At 35.0% G+C, this 15,059-nt stretch overlaps 1 protein-coding gene across 7 annotated transcripts in view; it reads left to right on the top strand.

Annotated features, from left to right (window-relative positions):
- Positions 1-15,059, top strand: part of ARL13B (ADP ribosylation factor like GTPase 13B) — a 71,976-nt gene that overhangs the window by 50,085 nt on the left and 6,832 nt on the right. For 6 of the 7 annotated variants that reach the window (XM_077994056.1, XM_015129242.3, XM_015129235.3 and 3 more), the window contains 4 exons: positions 5,076-5,181; positions 6,312-6,514; positions 9,316-9,424; positions 12,800-13,025. In XM_077994056.1, the coding sequence (XP_077850182.1) occupies positions 5,076-5,181; positions 6,312-6,514; positions 9,316-9,424; positions 12,800-13,025 (644 nt within the window). Of the gene's footprint in view, positions 1-3,432; positions 3,624-5,075; positions 5,182-6,311; positions 6,515-9,315; positions 9,425-12,799; positions 13,026-15,059 lie in introns of those variants that run through there. The other variant, XM_077994054.1, reaches the window with a different exon arrangement.

Here is a 15,059-nt window from a genome sequence, read left to right as displayed (position 1 = left end):
AATTTAGAACCATATAAATTTATTTTTATTTTTATTTTTTGAGACAGGGTCTCACTCTGTCACCCAGGCTGGAGTGCAGTGGCACAATCTCGTCTCACTGCAACCCCTGCCTTCTGGGTTCAAGAAATTCTCATGCCTCAGCCTCCCGAGTAGCTGGGATTACAGGTGCGCACCACCACGCCTGGCTCATTTTTTTTTTTTCCTGTATTTTTAGTAAAGACAGGGTTTCACCATGTTGGCCAAGCTGGTCTTGAACCCTTGACAAATGATCCACCCGCCTCGGCCTCCCAAAAGTGCTGAGATTACAGGCGTGAGCCACGACACCTGGCCAATATAAATATTTTAGAAATTAAATCTTAAAACAAATACACAAACTATCTGTAAAATGCAAAAGCACCTAGAAAGAAATGAACCTACGTATATATCTAGGTAATGGCAAAACTACACAGAGAAGTATTGTTTTAAGTAATTTTAAAACAATATTATTGACTCTGCATCTGTAGTGGGATATAGCGTAGAGACAAAAATAATTACAGAGATATGTTAACCTGCACTTAGTAGTCTTATATTTAGTAAAAATATTGATACTATTATGTTGAAATTCCTATATGTAGTTGGATAAAACAAATAATATTATTAGAAACTGTAGTTTTCAGCATAAGTAAAAAGAGATACAAATAAGATCTAAGGCTGGGCACAGTGGCTCATGCCTGTAATCCCAGTACTTTAGGAGGCTGAGGCAGGAGGATTGTTTGAGCCTAGGAGTTTGAGACCAGACTGGGAAACATAGTGAAACCCCATCTCTGCTAAAATAAAATTTAAAAAAAAACACATTCGAACACTAGCTGGGCATAGTGGTATGCGCCTGTAGTCCCCGCTACTTGGGAGGCTGAGGTGGGAGGATGGCTCGAGCCTGGGAGGTAGAGGCTGACATCACACCTCTGCACTTCAGCCTGGGCAACAGAGTGAGACCCTGTCTCAAAGAAATAAACAAAAACAAGATTTAAGAAGCTCAGTGAAACTTGGTAGTTGATTTGAAATGAAAAAAATCAGCATGAATGCACGATTAGATTTTTTTTCTATTTCCTAGCTTTGTGCACTGAAAGGGCCTAGAAGCAGTAGTAAGTCAATAGCAAATGTATATCTATAACTCCTAGGTTTTGGTCTTTAAAATGCCATTTTCCACTGAAAAGATGAAGGCTTCTTAGGGAAATGGATGATTGCGAGTCTGGAACCTTGTTTGATAGTGGAACACAAAGAAGCTATCAAAGACTGTTGGAGTTGTACCAAAAGGGTCCAAGAGCCGACCTGAAGGGGACTCCCACCGCCTCAAAATGGGTACCTTTGAGCCTTAAAAAGAGCAATAACTGAAACAAATTAGTTCATAATGATGCCTCTCAAAATAAGAAAAAGCACCAAAAAGCCCAAGTAGCCAAAGCAGTCCTAAGCAAAAAGAACAAAGCTGGAGGCATCTTATCTGACTTTAAATTATATTACAAGGTTACTGTAACCAAAGTAGCATGGTACTGGTATAAAAATACATGAATAGATGAGTGGAAAAGAATAGAGAATCCAGATGATGGGTACAGTGATGCTGGGAAAAGTGGATTGCCATATGCAGGAGAATGAAACTGGAATCCTGTCTCCCACCATCTACAAAAATTAACTCAGGTGGTTTAAAGACTTACGGGTAAGACCTGAAAAATACTAGAAGAAAACTTTGATGAAACTCTTCTGGACATTGGTCTAGGCAAAGAATTCATGACTAAGACCTCAAAAGCAAAAGCAACAAAACCAGGAATAGACAAATGGGACTTAATTATTAAGCAAAAACTTCTGCACAGCAAAAGAAGTAATCAAAGGAGCAAACAGCCTGCAGAATGAGGGAAAATATTTGCAAACTATTCATCCTAGAGGGGACTAATATCGAAAATTTACAAAGAAATCAACAACACCACCACATAACAAAAAACTCCATTAAAAATGTGCAAAAGACATGAATAGTCATTTTTCAAAAGAAGACACACAGATAGCCAAGAAGCATATGAAAAAATGCTCAATATCCCTAATCATCAGAGAAATGCAGATTAAAACCACAATGAAATACCATCTCACACCAGTCAGAAGTTTTAGCTGTTACAAAAAAGTTAAAAAATAACAGATGTTCGCGAGATTGTGTAGAAAAGGGAATGCTTATACATTCTTGGAATGTAAATTAGTACAATCACTATGGAAAACAATACAGAGATTTTTTTTTTTTTGAGACGGAGTCTCGCTCTGCCGCCCAGGCTGGAGTGCAGTGGTGCGATCTCGGCTCACTACAAGCTCTGCCTCCTGGGTTCACGCCATTCTTCTGCCTCTGTCTCCCGAGTAGCTGGGACTACAGGCGCCTGCTACCACGCCCGGCTAATTTTTTGTATTTTTAGTAGAGACAGGGTTTCACCGTGTTAGCCAGGATGGTCTCGCTCTCTTGACCTTGTGATCAGACCTCCCAAAGTGCTGGAATTACAGGCATAAACCACCGCGCCTGGCCAGTATGGAGATTTCTTAAAGAGCTAAAAAAAGAACTACCATTCAGTCTTGCAGCCTCACTACTGGGTACCTATCCAAAGGAAAAGAAATTATTATACAAGAAAAGATATCTGAACTCAGATGTTTATCACAGCATTATTCACAGTAGCAAAGATACGGAGTCAACCTAAATGTCCTTCCATGGATGATTAAAGAAAATGTGTGTGTGTGTGTGTGTGTGTGTGTGTGTGTGTTTTGTACATACATACAATGGAATACTCTCAACTATTTAAAAAACATGTGTTTTCCAGCAACGTGGATGGAGCTGGAGGTCATTTTTTGAAGTGAAATAATTCAGAAACAGTTAACTATAGCATGTTCTCACTTATAAGTGGAAGTTAAATAATGTGTGCACATTGACATGGAGTGTGGATTAATAGACACTGGAGACTTGGACGGGTGGGAGGGTGGAAGGGGAGTTAGAGATGAGAAATTAATGTCTATAATGCACATTATTAAGCTTGTGGTTACACTGAAAGCCCAGACCTCACCACTATGCAATATATCACCACTATGCAATACGTTTACATAACAAAACTGCACTAATAATCTTTAAATTTATAGGATTTTTTTTTAATCAACCTGATTACCTTCGGAGGTTGCTATGCCATCAATGCATTATTTTGACAATTAGGAAATAAGGGCAAGGGATCAAACATTTATCTTGACTTTGTGAGTTTTAAGAGTCAACCAAGTAGTTGGTGAAAGCTTTTTTTTTTTTTTTTTAGCAAGAATCCTGCTAGTAAATGCAGAAGGAATATGGAACTAGAAAAGTTACTGTTTCATAAACTTTGGTAAAATAATAGAATTAAGTAAAGGTCATCAATGGCTGCTAAAATCATTAAGTGAAAGATTAATCAAGAACTTTGTTTTGGATGGATCAGGCTAAATGTAAATCCCATAATTTTATACCACTAAAACAGGACATTATATAAAAGTGATATTTTATGCCTCCCTGAATACAAGCACCACCTACGAAATATGCTTGCCAGAAAGATTTCATCTGAAACTCATCCAGCTTCTTACCACCAGATATGGGAAATACAGGATAGGTATGTTAAATAAGTGTATAAGGAAGGTATTAGCCAAATCCCAAATATGGGAAATTCTAAAGAAAAATTACAAATAAATGTCATGGGAGGAAAAGAGTTGTGGGGGTGGTAGCGGGGAGGGCAGGTGTAATACGGATTCAAAAAGAGGTAAGTGATAAGTAATGCATATTGGATCTGAATTTAAACATAACGCTTGTAAAATGATACTGGAGAATATTGAGTAAATCGAGTAATATTGAAGACTTACTGTTAATTTTGTTAGGTGTAATAGTGGTATCATGGTAATGATTTTTTAATATCTGGGTGAAGTAATGTGACTCAGGCAGCAAAACAGAAGGTATGTAGATTTAATGGTAATTTGGGAAATACAAAAAAGAAGTTATGTAGATAAGCAAGAATGACACAGTTTCAATAATTTCTAAGGGTTTCGTCTTAGTCTATGTACTTAATTTTTTTTTTAACCTAAAGAGTCTGTCAAACTTTGAGCAAGGCAGTATTTTATTAAACTTTTAAATCTGTGTTTTATAATTAAATAGTGGTATATTGTGGGAAATCCTGTTTTTCTGTAGCATATTTTGTTTTTTCATTTTGTCGGTGTCCAGTTTGTCTCTAATTGAGTACAATCTTTTTTTTTTTTTAATTCCCAGTGCTTTGCCAAGTCAATTAGAAGTGGCCTTGGGTCTTCAGTAAATTGTACATTTATGTGGACACATTCACACATTATAATTGTAGATAAGCTCAAATATTACAAATTCAGAATAAATATTTGGGCATTTAAAACATTACAGTTTGTATTTTAAGAAGGTAAGAATATAATTTATGGATGTGACCTGGGGAAATTAGTCCTCTTCTTTTTCTGTTTCATAGCCTTATTGTTGGCATATTGATCTGTTGTTTGCTATCTTGACACTTCTCTTTATTTGATTTTCCTTTTATAGGCCAGTAGTTACAAACTGTTTTAGCAATAATAAAGGAAAAATGACAAAATTGGTACTAAAACATTTTAAGAAACTAGTGTGTTCTGTAATCAGTAGATTTAAAACTTGGGAATCAAAGAATGTGGTCAGGCCAGGCACGGTGGCTGACTTCTGTAATCCCAGCACTTTGAGAGGCTGAGGTTGGCAGATCACTTGAGGTCAGGAGTTCAAGACCAGCCTGGCCAAAATGGCGAAACCCAGTCTCTACTAAAAACAAAAAATTAGCCACGCGTGGTGGCACACACCTGTAGTCCCAGCTACTCTGGAGGCTGAGATAGGAGAATCACTTGAACCTGGGGGGTGGAGGTTGCAGTGAGCTAAGATTGTACCTCTGTACTCCAGCCTGGGTAACAGAGTGAGACTCAGTCTCAAAAAAAAAAAAAAAAAAAAAAAAAAAAAGAATGTATTCAGAATATCTTTAAGTTTCCATCCAATTATGTATATGCTGTATAAAAGTACTTTATTTATCTTTTAGGTTGGCAAACAAACAAGATAAAGAAGGAGCGTTAGGAGAAGCTGATGTCATTGAATGTCTATCTCTGGAAAAATTGGTCAATGAGCACAAGTGCCTCTGTCAGATAGTAAGGTTTTTTTTTTTTTAAATTTTAATTTTTTGTCCTTTCAAATAGGTTCAGTATAACTTGGTTTTTATAAAAGTGATAGCAGTTAAGACAATCTTTTCAAAGAATTTTTTGTAACCTATGAAATCACACTCCACTTTTCTGTTGATATAACTTAATACCATAATATTTGTTGTCTGTTTCATTGTTATTTCCATGAACCATCTCTCCATGATTTCAAGGAGCTTCCCATTTGCATTTTAAAATATTGCTGATAGGATCTGTGCACTGTGCCAGCACATCATAGTATGACATTTGTAATGGGAAAGAAAAGTGTAAATATAACATTTAAACATATGAGAGATTCATAATTAATTTTGAAAAATTATATTGCTGGGCATGGTGGCTCATGCCTATAATCCCAGCACTTTGGGAGGCTGAAGGGGCAGATTGCTTGAGCCCAGGAGTTTCAGACCAGCCTAGGCAACATAGTGAGACCCTAGCTCTACGAAAAATACAAAAACTAGCTGGGTGTGGGGGTGTGTGCCTGTAGTCCCAGCCTCTTGAGGGGGCTGAAGTGGGAAGACCACTGGAGCCTAGGAGGTTAAGGCTGCAGTGAGTTCTGATCCAGCCACTGCACTCCAGCTTGGGCAACAGAATGAGACACTGTCTCTAAAAAACAGAAAAAGAAAAGATAAATCATATCAGGAGAGATGTCATACAGTCTTAAGGAAGATTGACAGTGGATTTAATAATTTATTTTGGTTTCAAAAAACATTAGGCTGTCAATCTTATGGATGTTTACTGCTGTAGATTTTAGTATAAGGAATTAAAACTTCTTGGCATTTTTAATAAATAGAGGTGTTTTTTATGGCAATTAAATTTTTTCTTCTAATATTGTAAGTGGCACTGTCACCCTCTTTATAATATCTCACATAGCGTACAGATGTTATCTGTAAAATATTTTAAGTCCTATATACTAATGTTAATAATCATTGCAATGCTATGTTTTGGAAGTTAAATAAGCAGATGCTTCATATCATTAACTTAAATAGCTTAATTTTGATTTGCTATTAATTATACTTAATGGTTTATGAATAGATTTGTGTGGAGACCTTTTAATCTTTTAGTCAAATAAATTTCTGTTTTAGGAACCATGTTCAGCAATCTCGGGGTATGGAAAGAAAATTGACAAGTCCATTAAAAAAGGCCTTTTTTGGCTGCTACATGTTATTGCAAGAGACTTTGATGCCTTAAATGAACGCATCCAAAAAGATACAACAGAACAGCGTGCTCTTGAGGAACAAGAGAAACAAGAAAGAGCTGAACGAGTGCGAAAATTACGAGAAGAAAGGTAAGTAGATTAATTTTGCACCACGGTGCATTTGAAGAATCAAAAACATAAGAATTTGATGAATTAGTTGTTAGTTTTATCTGTTCAGTTTCTTCTTTCTATATGAAGGAAGACACTAGGTAAATTTTGTATTTCTATGGATCTTTTTCTATACAAGTTTGGGTGGTAGATTCCTAATTTTTCTGGAGGTTGTATAGTAGTTAAATTTACTCCTTATGTAACCATTGCCTTCCAGAGTTTTAAATTTTTATCTTTGATTTCTTATGGGTATCTTTAGTGCAGTGGTTCTCAATGCACAGGGTAGTTTTTAACATTTGTCAGTGTCTGGAGACATTTTTAGTTTTCACCACTAGGGGGAGGGGTGGAGTACTACTCGGCATCTGTTGGGTAGAGGCCAGGGATGCAGCTGAACGTCCTATGACAAATAGGACAGTCTCCCACAACAAAGAATTATCAGGCTTAATATGTCAATAACGTTGAGACTGAGGAACCTTTTTAGTTTCAGCAAGGATAGAAGGTGAGCTGGTAGAGAATCATTCAACTCAAGCAAAATCTGATCCAAAGTTGCTTTCCATCTGGCCTTCTGTGTAGTTTAACATAATTGTAGCCCAGTGGGCAAGAACCTACTACCCTTGGTGACCCCATTATGAGGAGATTTCTTATACTGTGAAGGAAATCCTCTGATAACATATTTTTCATGTAATTCATCGATAGGACTTAAATAAATATTTGTAGAAATGACTCTCTATCCCCAAGTGCTCCATAATATGAGCATGTCATTCATCAGGGATCTCTTTATATAAAAAACAGATTAGAGTGAATGATTTTGGCAGCTGTTGATACAAGGTTTTAGTTCCTGTGAGAATCTGTTTTTTTCTTAGTATCTATTTTTATCATATAAAGCTCAGTACAACCAATCATGCATGTACGTATACCTTTTATATATAATATTTATAAAAATTAAATATATGGCCATACTTATGTGAAAACTCCTTTTCCTCCACTAAGAAAATAAAAATAGAAGCAACAAATTGAGTTGGATAAAAGAAATCTAATGTTAGTAACTTTTTAAATGTTTTTGCCTTTTCCATAATGATATTCTATATTCTAGATCATGTTATGGCAGGCTTTTCCGGTACTCTTTACCCTTTCTTTCTTTCTCCTTATCCATGCCAGTTGTGGTCTGAGACCTCTCCTCTTGAGGAGACCTCTCCTGTTGAGCCAGTATTCCATAATGAAAAGTAAATTGACATTCGGAGACGGGTGATTAAAAACAACCTTTTTACTTCACTAAATCCAATCTAATTGGTTCAGATAGTCATTTGTAGTGTTTGAAAAACAGTAACACATGCCAAGTAAAAATAATATATTAATACTGTATTCCTGAATTTGCTTACTAATAAATAACATTAATAACAATGGCTATCTTGTGAGAAAGTTCATTCACAGAGTGGTCTCACATATATTACTTTATCTGACCCTTGAAACAGCTCTCTGAAGTGGTTATTTTTATTCACATTTGTGGGAAAGCTAAGGCTCAAAGATCCAGGTGCAAAGTCACAGAAGTAGTAAATTGCAAATCTCCAAATCTTGGCTTCCTAGGTTCATAATAAAAGGATATGTATTTCCATCTACAACACAGCTAGTAAATATTATGGTAATGAACATTTACATTGCTATACCGTACTTACAGTCCAGTTAAAAATCCACAATATTTGTATTTCTTTTTTTTTTTTTTGGTCTTTGGCTGCTCATCTATTTTTTTTTTTTTTTGAGATGGAATTTTGCTTTTTGAGATGGAATTTTGCCCAGGCTGGAGTGCAATGGCACAATCTTGGCCTACTGCAACCTCCATCTCCTGGGTTCAAGCGATTCTCCGGCCTTAGCCTCCTGAGTAATTGGGATAACAGGCATGCGCCACCACACCCAGCTAATTTTGTATTTTCAGTAGAGACAGGGTTTCACCATGTCAGTTAGGCTGGTCTTGAACTCCTGGCCTCGTGATCCACCCACCTCAGCCTCCCAAAGTGCTGGGATTACAGGCGTGAGCCACCACGCCCGGCCAGCTGCTCATCTTAATAACATTACTCATCATATATGGAACAACATTAACTATAAATCACAGAGATAGTAAATGTTCAGTGGTAACTGATATGGAAATACTTATTTAATCTGAATGATACATATGGTAACTTATTTTTATAGCCACTCAACACTATTATGGAAGTTATCTAGTTCAAATATGATATACAACTTGATAAAATATTTTATATTACTACTCTGTCATATACTTCTATAGAATCAAACTATAGATATTCTAGTCTTTTATTCTTTTATACTAAATAAGAAACATGTTTATGCAAAAGTGAAAACATAGGTTGAGTTGAAGGAATGTTTTCCTAGTTTTATAAGAGAAGACTTGGCCCTTAAGAGTTAATAAGAATAATTACTATTTGTTAACACCAGTAAAGAGGACAGCATTGATTTTGGAGGGTAATTAATAAGTTGATCAGTAATACCCTTGGCACATGGAAGAATAATTACACTGTTGATATTAAGAAGTCAGTCATAAGAAATGTCATTTTTATCAGTATTTTTTAAAAATGAAGTGATTAGTCTTTACATAGTGGGGAAGAAGCCTCTTGCCTGCATAAGGATTTTTGAAATGCTCTCAGTAATTGAAAACCATGTCTAGATATTTACATTACTACATGTAATAGCCTTATACCTATTGCAGTTTTCTTAAACATGATTCAGCCCTTTCTCAAAGGTAATTTCAATTATTTTTCCTCGAACAATAGAAAACAAAATGAACAAGAGCAGGCTGAACTTGATGGAACCGGTAGTCTGGCCGAATTGGACCCAGAACCAACAAATCCTTTCCAGCCAATAGCATCTGTAATCATTGAGGTATGAATGATGGCAAATGGAATTTCTGTATCTTAAGTTATAAGTTGGAACTTGGAAAAGAAGGTGGAAAGTTGGGAAAGGAGGCAGGGAAACAGAAGTGTTTCTTCAGAGAGATTATTTCTATAAGAAATTGGAGATAAGAGACTGATGAAAGGTTTACTGCTTTGTCTTACTCTTAAATTACCTTTGAATCTAGTGTAAAAGGGGGAATATGACTTCAGAATTAAATGACAATAAATAAAAGTTGACTGTAGCAATTATTGTAGTTGCTGTGTTGATAAATCTATTTTGTCATTTATTTCATATAGTAATAATATATTTACTCTTACTTACATTTTCTGTTTCCGTATTGCTGTTACTGCCCATTTGTAATATTTATTTAGAATGCATTAGAGTACATAAACAATTTTCTGTTTTTCCAAGATACTTAAGGATGTTTGAAACTGCAATAAATTCTCCTGTATCTGAACATCATTTATTTCCATTTTAAATCAGAAATTTTACCAACATTAATTTGTAGATTTTAATTATGGAGAAGTTAAGGGGTTGTATGTGTGTGCGTATGTGTATCTGTGTCTTTGTTTTCATTTTCTGCTCATGTCCAGAGTTTGCATTGGCTCTGCTTTTATGGCTGGCGGCAGCCATGCCTCTTCTGAGGCAGTGCTTCCTAAACCTAAGGCTGATGTCCTGGTCCTGCCTGTGTATTCCCCATTCCTCTTCCCCTGTCACTGCCTCCTTCCACACAGGTGCTCATCTGGAAAGGTGGATGATTGTTTAAATTTCCTTGGGGCTGCTACTGAGGAGGGAGGCAGCTCCGCAGGTAAGAAGATGATTGGATAGTTTTGGTATTGCTTTATTTTGCAAAATAGTTGGTAATATGAGACATTTGTTTTTAAGTTGCTTGGATACCAGGAGGTTTAATTGTATTCAATCTTTCATTAACCTCATTGCATTTACCCTAAATATGTGCTTTTCTAATTATAGTAAGACCATCTTAATAGCATGAGCTATTGTTTTGTCTCCATTCTATCAGATATTATATTTGTCAAGTTTTGTTTTATGTTCTTTTAAAAATATTGAGAGAGAAGAGGTCAAGTTGTGCTTTTTACTTTGAAACCTCAGTTATTCTGATGTATAATAAGGCTTGCTTTATAAATAATGGCTAATTATTTTATAGTACCATGGGTATAAATTATGTAGAAGGCTCTAGTGCTTCTCCCAGCACCGTGTTTTCCACAATGTATAGAAGTGAATAATAGTGGTGTACGACATAGTGTTTCACATACAGGAAGTTCTCAAATTAATAAGTGGCATGGGGAAAGTACACTTATGCTTTGAAACTATAATAATTTCGAGAAGATGGTCAGTAAAGAAATAAAAACAAATTATATATATATATATATATATATATATATATTTTTTTTTTTTTAAACATACCGATTTTCTTTTTTTCCCCACAAAACTTTTTTAGCATGTTTCTTGGTACAGAAGCACCTAACATTTTTTTGATTATTACCGCGGATAATTAAAATGGTGAGATATTGGAAGGTATTGGTTCTAGAAGAGACAGACAGATCAATGGAACAAATAGTAATAAACCTAATTATGTATGAGCATTTTAGTGCAAGATAAAGATAACATTTCAAATCTGAGAGAAAAGAATAATAGAACAACTTAACCATTTAGAAAAAGGAAAATTATTGAATATTGTATACCCAGTTAAATTCCAAAAGTATCAAAAATTTAAATATGTTTTAAAAAGTGAAAGTCTTCAAGTTACTAGTAGATAATATAGTTAAGTCTTTATATGTGCTTGGAGGAGGAAAACATTTCAAAGCAGGACAATCAAGCCCCAAATCATAAAGGAAAAAGGCAGATAGATCTTGTATTACCCAATTTTAAAAGAGCTATTCTACAAAGTTAAAAAGCAAAAATGAAAAGAAAGAAACTCTAGTGAAAAATAGAACACATAGTCTCATGGGGCTCTGTGACTAGTCCTAGTGACACGTATGCACAAAATAACTCTTGCAAATTACTATGAAAATAATGAGAATCTAATAGAAAAGTGGGCATTGGGTTACCAAAGACAGTTTCCTAAAAAAAACATTTAAAATGTCAATAAGTGGCTGGGCGTGGTGGCTCACGCTTGTAATCCCAGCACTTTGGGAGGTCGAGGTGGGTGGATCACGAGGTCAGGAGTTCAAGACCAGCCTGGCCAAGATGGTGAAACCCCGTCTCTACTAAAAAATACAAAAAATTAGCCGAGCGTGGTGGCACGTGCCTGTAATCCCAGCTACTCCAGAGACTGAGGCAGAGAATTGCTTAAACCTGGAGGGGCGGAGTAAGCCGAGATCGCGCCACTGCACTCCAGCCTGGGCGACAGAGCAAGACTCCGTCTCAAAAAAAAAGAAAAAAAAAAGTCAGTAATAGTTCATTTTTGCTAGCAATAAAAATTTTAGCTTAAACACTAAGATAAAAATATGTATTAATATGGCAGAGATGTAAAAGGTCAATCATGATATGTGGTATTGAATATGATGTAGAAAAAAATCACTGTCCCAACCCTTTGCCTGGGGTGTACGTTGATTCAGTTTTTCTGAAGGGAAGTTTGTGACTATGTGTGACATTTTTAAATTTGCCTACCCACTGACTCAACAGTTCTACTCTTAGCAATTTAATTAAAAAAAAAAAAAAAAAAAAACGAAAAAAAAAAAGCTATTAGGATGATTCTATTTTTTAAAATAATGAAAAATTGGAAATAAATTATTTGTTCATTGGTATAGAATTGGTATGCTATAAACATTAAACATAATAATATAATTGAAAATAATTGTAGCTAATATTTATGTAGCATTTACTATGTGTAAGGCACTGTTCTGAGCACTTCATATATTCATTGGCATGGAAAGAAATGTATATTCTTCAATAAAAACTTTCTTTTTTGTTTAAACATCAAATACATAATCTACATGTATTTGTAAATGTATATATAGATACATACATTTATGTATGTTTCTGGGTGATGTATGTCTGTACATGATGTGTGTATGTACATGTGGGGGTTGGCAGAGAAAATCATCTCTTAGTGATTATATACTGAACAGATTATAATACCGAATAATAAAGATGAATAGCAGTCATCTCTAGTTTGTGGAATTACTGGTAATATTTGTTTTCTTTCGTTATACTTTCTGTGTTTACTGAAGATTTGACATTTGGCATCTTTTAATGATGTATTCATGAAATCATTTTTAAAATAGGAATCTCACAGTGTCCTTGAAGTTACAGAATGCTGTTAAGGTATTTGATTTCTCCCTTAAAACTATCTTAGATAAAACCATCATAGTAAAGATAATGTATTTTATTTTTTGTTAGAATGAAAGAAAACTTGAAAGAGAGAAAAAAAAGCAAAAAATGGAGAAAGACAGTGATGGCTGCCACCTGAAACATAAAATGGAGCATGAGCAAATAGAGACAGAAGGTCAGGTTAATGACAGTGGCCAAAAAAATAATGAATTTGGACTAGTAGAAAATTATAAGGAGGCATTAACACAGCAGTTAGAGAATGAAGATGAGACAGACCGGCCATCGTTGGAATCAGGTAATCTAGTTATTTAAAGTAATTATCTTATGTATATATAAATAAAAATTACACTTCATCTCATTTTTTATGTTTGTTTTTATAAACGAGTACTGCAATATTTTTCTGTCTTCAATGCCATGTTTACCATGATTTTCTCAAGGTCTTTTATTATTCAGCCAGTTTGTTCCTAACATGTTTTTCCATGATGGCTTAAAATGTGGTCCTTTGTAACTTATGAGGATTTTAGCAGAAAATTCCATTTTTAATTTTATTTTCATAAATTTGGGATACAGCATAGCTCTCAAGAATTCTTGGAATAAATTTAACATCTTAAGGTTTTTTTGTTTGTTTTTTAAGGCTCATAAGTGCTACATCAGCATCATTTCCTTTATTGACTGGCTGTTGCTGTAGGTTGCAAACATAATCGGTAGAACATTTTTAAAATGTCTTGTCAAGTAGCCATTTTTCTCTTATTTTAATATAAAAAAATCTTCAACTCATAATTGCTTTTCTTTTTCTAACTGGCTATGTTATATAACAGAACATTCATTATTTTTGGTATGGTAGGGATATAGCCTGCATTTGGAGTCAGACAACTTGGGATAGAATCTTGACTCTCTTATCTACTAGATACATGTTAAGTTATATAACATTCTTTAGTTTCTTCATCTCTAAAATGCAGATAAACATTGTCTTTATTCTTAAGACTTTTAGGGTTACTTAGAAAATAACTCTACTCCTAGCAGTGTCAGCCACATGAGAGATGCCCTATGATTGTTGCTTCCTTGACATTTTTAGTTATTAATATGGCTTCATTATTTATAAGACATTTTTATAGTGTCACCGGCCTTATGAAAATAAGATTTCAATTCCTGAGATACAGATTAGCTAACATGGATATTTTGCTGGATGAAAATATTAGATTTGAAAGTTATACTTTTTATCAATTGGGAAGTTAGGGCAGTCATATTTATACCCATATAACTGTCAGCCGAGTTGAAAAGGAAGTAGACCTATTACGGTGGTCTCTAAGTTTTTAAATAGTTCTCTACTGCTTGTTAAAGAGCAAAGTAATTTTGGCAAATGATTTGAAAATATAGCACAGGGAGATCTCAGATAGTAAATCATATAACTGTAATAATAACTAACATATTTTATACTTTAAAACATGCCTTTGGATGCGCTATATTATTCAACATAATATTTTGTTATGTAACATAGCAATCTCAGGGGTATAGTATTCCATTATATAAATGAAGAAACCAGGGACTTGAAGAGGTTGAGTAACTTAAGATCATATATCCTGTCTGTGTAAGCTGAGACCCCGGTCCGGATCATCTGATCCACATCCTGTGCTTTTCCATGACCCTGAACTACTGCCTGCCCTAAAGTACCGTTTGGTGGTTGTATTCTTCCACATCTTGTGGATCTATTCTTCCAGTTGTTAGGCTTACCACTTTAATTGTACAAAGACCTGTTTGTTTTTATATGAAGTGAAATGTTTCAAACAACACTAATTTATTTAGAATAATAATTTGTTTCTAAGTGTGATTGTATTTTTTGTTTTGTAGGCTTCACAGATAATGTATATATTTTATGTTACAGATAATTCCCATTTAGAAAGTACATTGCATGCACACACACACACACACACACACGGCAATTTTGAAATATTGCAGTTACATTGGCTGGGCAGGGTGGCTTACACCTGTAATCCCAGCACTTTGGGAAGCCAAGGAGTGCACATCACTGGGTCAGGAGTTTGAAACCAGTCTGTGCAACATGGCAAAAGCCCGTCTCTACAAAAAAAAAAAAAAAATTAGCAGGGTGTAGTGGCACACGCCTTCAATCCCATCTACTCTGGAGCCTGAGACACAAGAATCACTTGAATCTGGGAGGTGGAGGTTGCAGTGAGCCAAGATCGCACCACTACACTCCAACCTGAGCGAGAAAAAAAAAATTGCAGTAACACTGATGTTCTAAATTTAGTTAACTACTGTGTCATCCTAGTTTACCCTATTAAAATTTATACATTAACATACATTTCCTTAA

Source organism: Macaca mulatta, chromosome 2, assembly GCF_049350105.2.
Source record: "Macaca mulatta isolate MMU2019108-1 chromosome 2, T2T-MMU8v2.0, whole genome shotgun sequence".
Lineage (NCBI taxonomy): Eukaryota > Metazoa > Chordata > Mammalia > Primates > Cercopithecidae > Macaca > Macaca mulatta.
The sequence above is the reverse complement of the archived record's forward strand: the minus strand, read 5'-3'. Positions and strand labels throughout refer to the sequence as shown.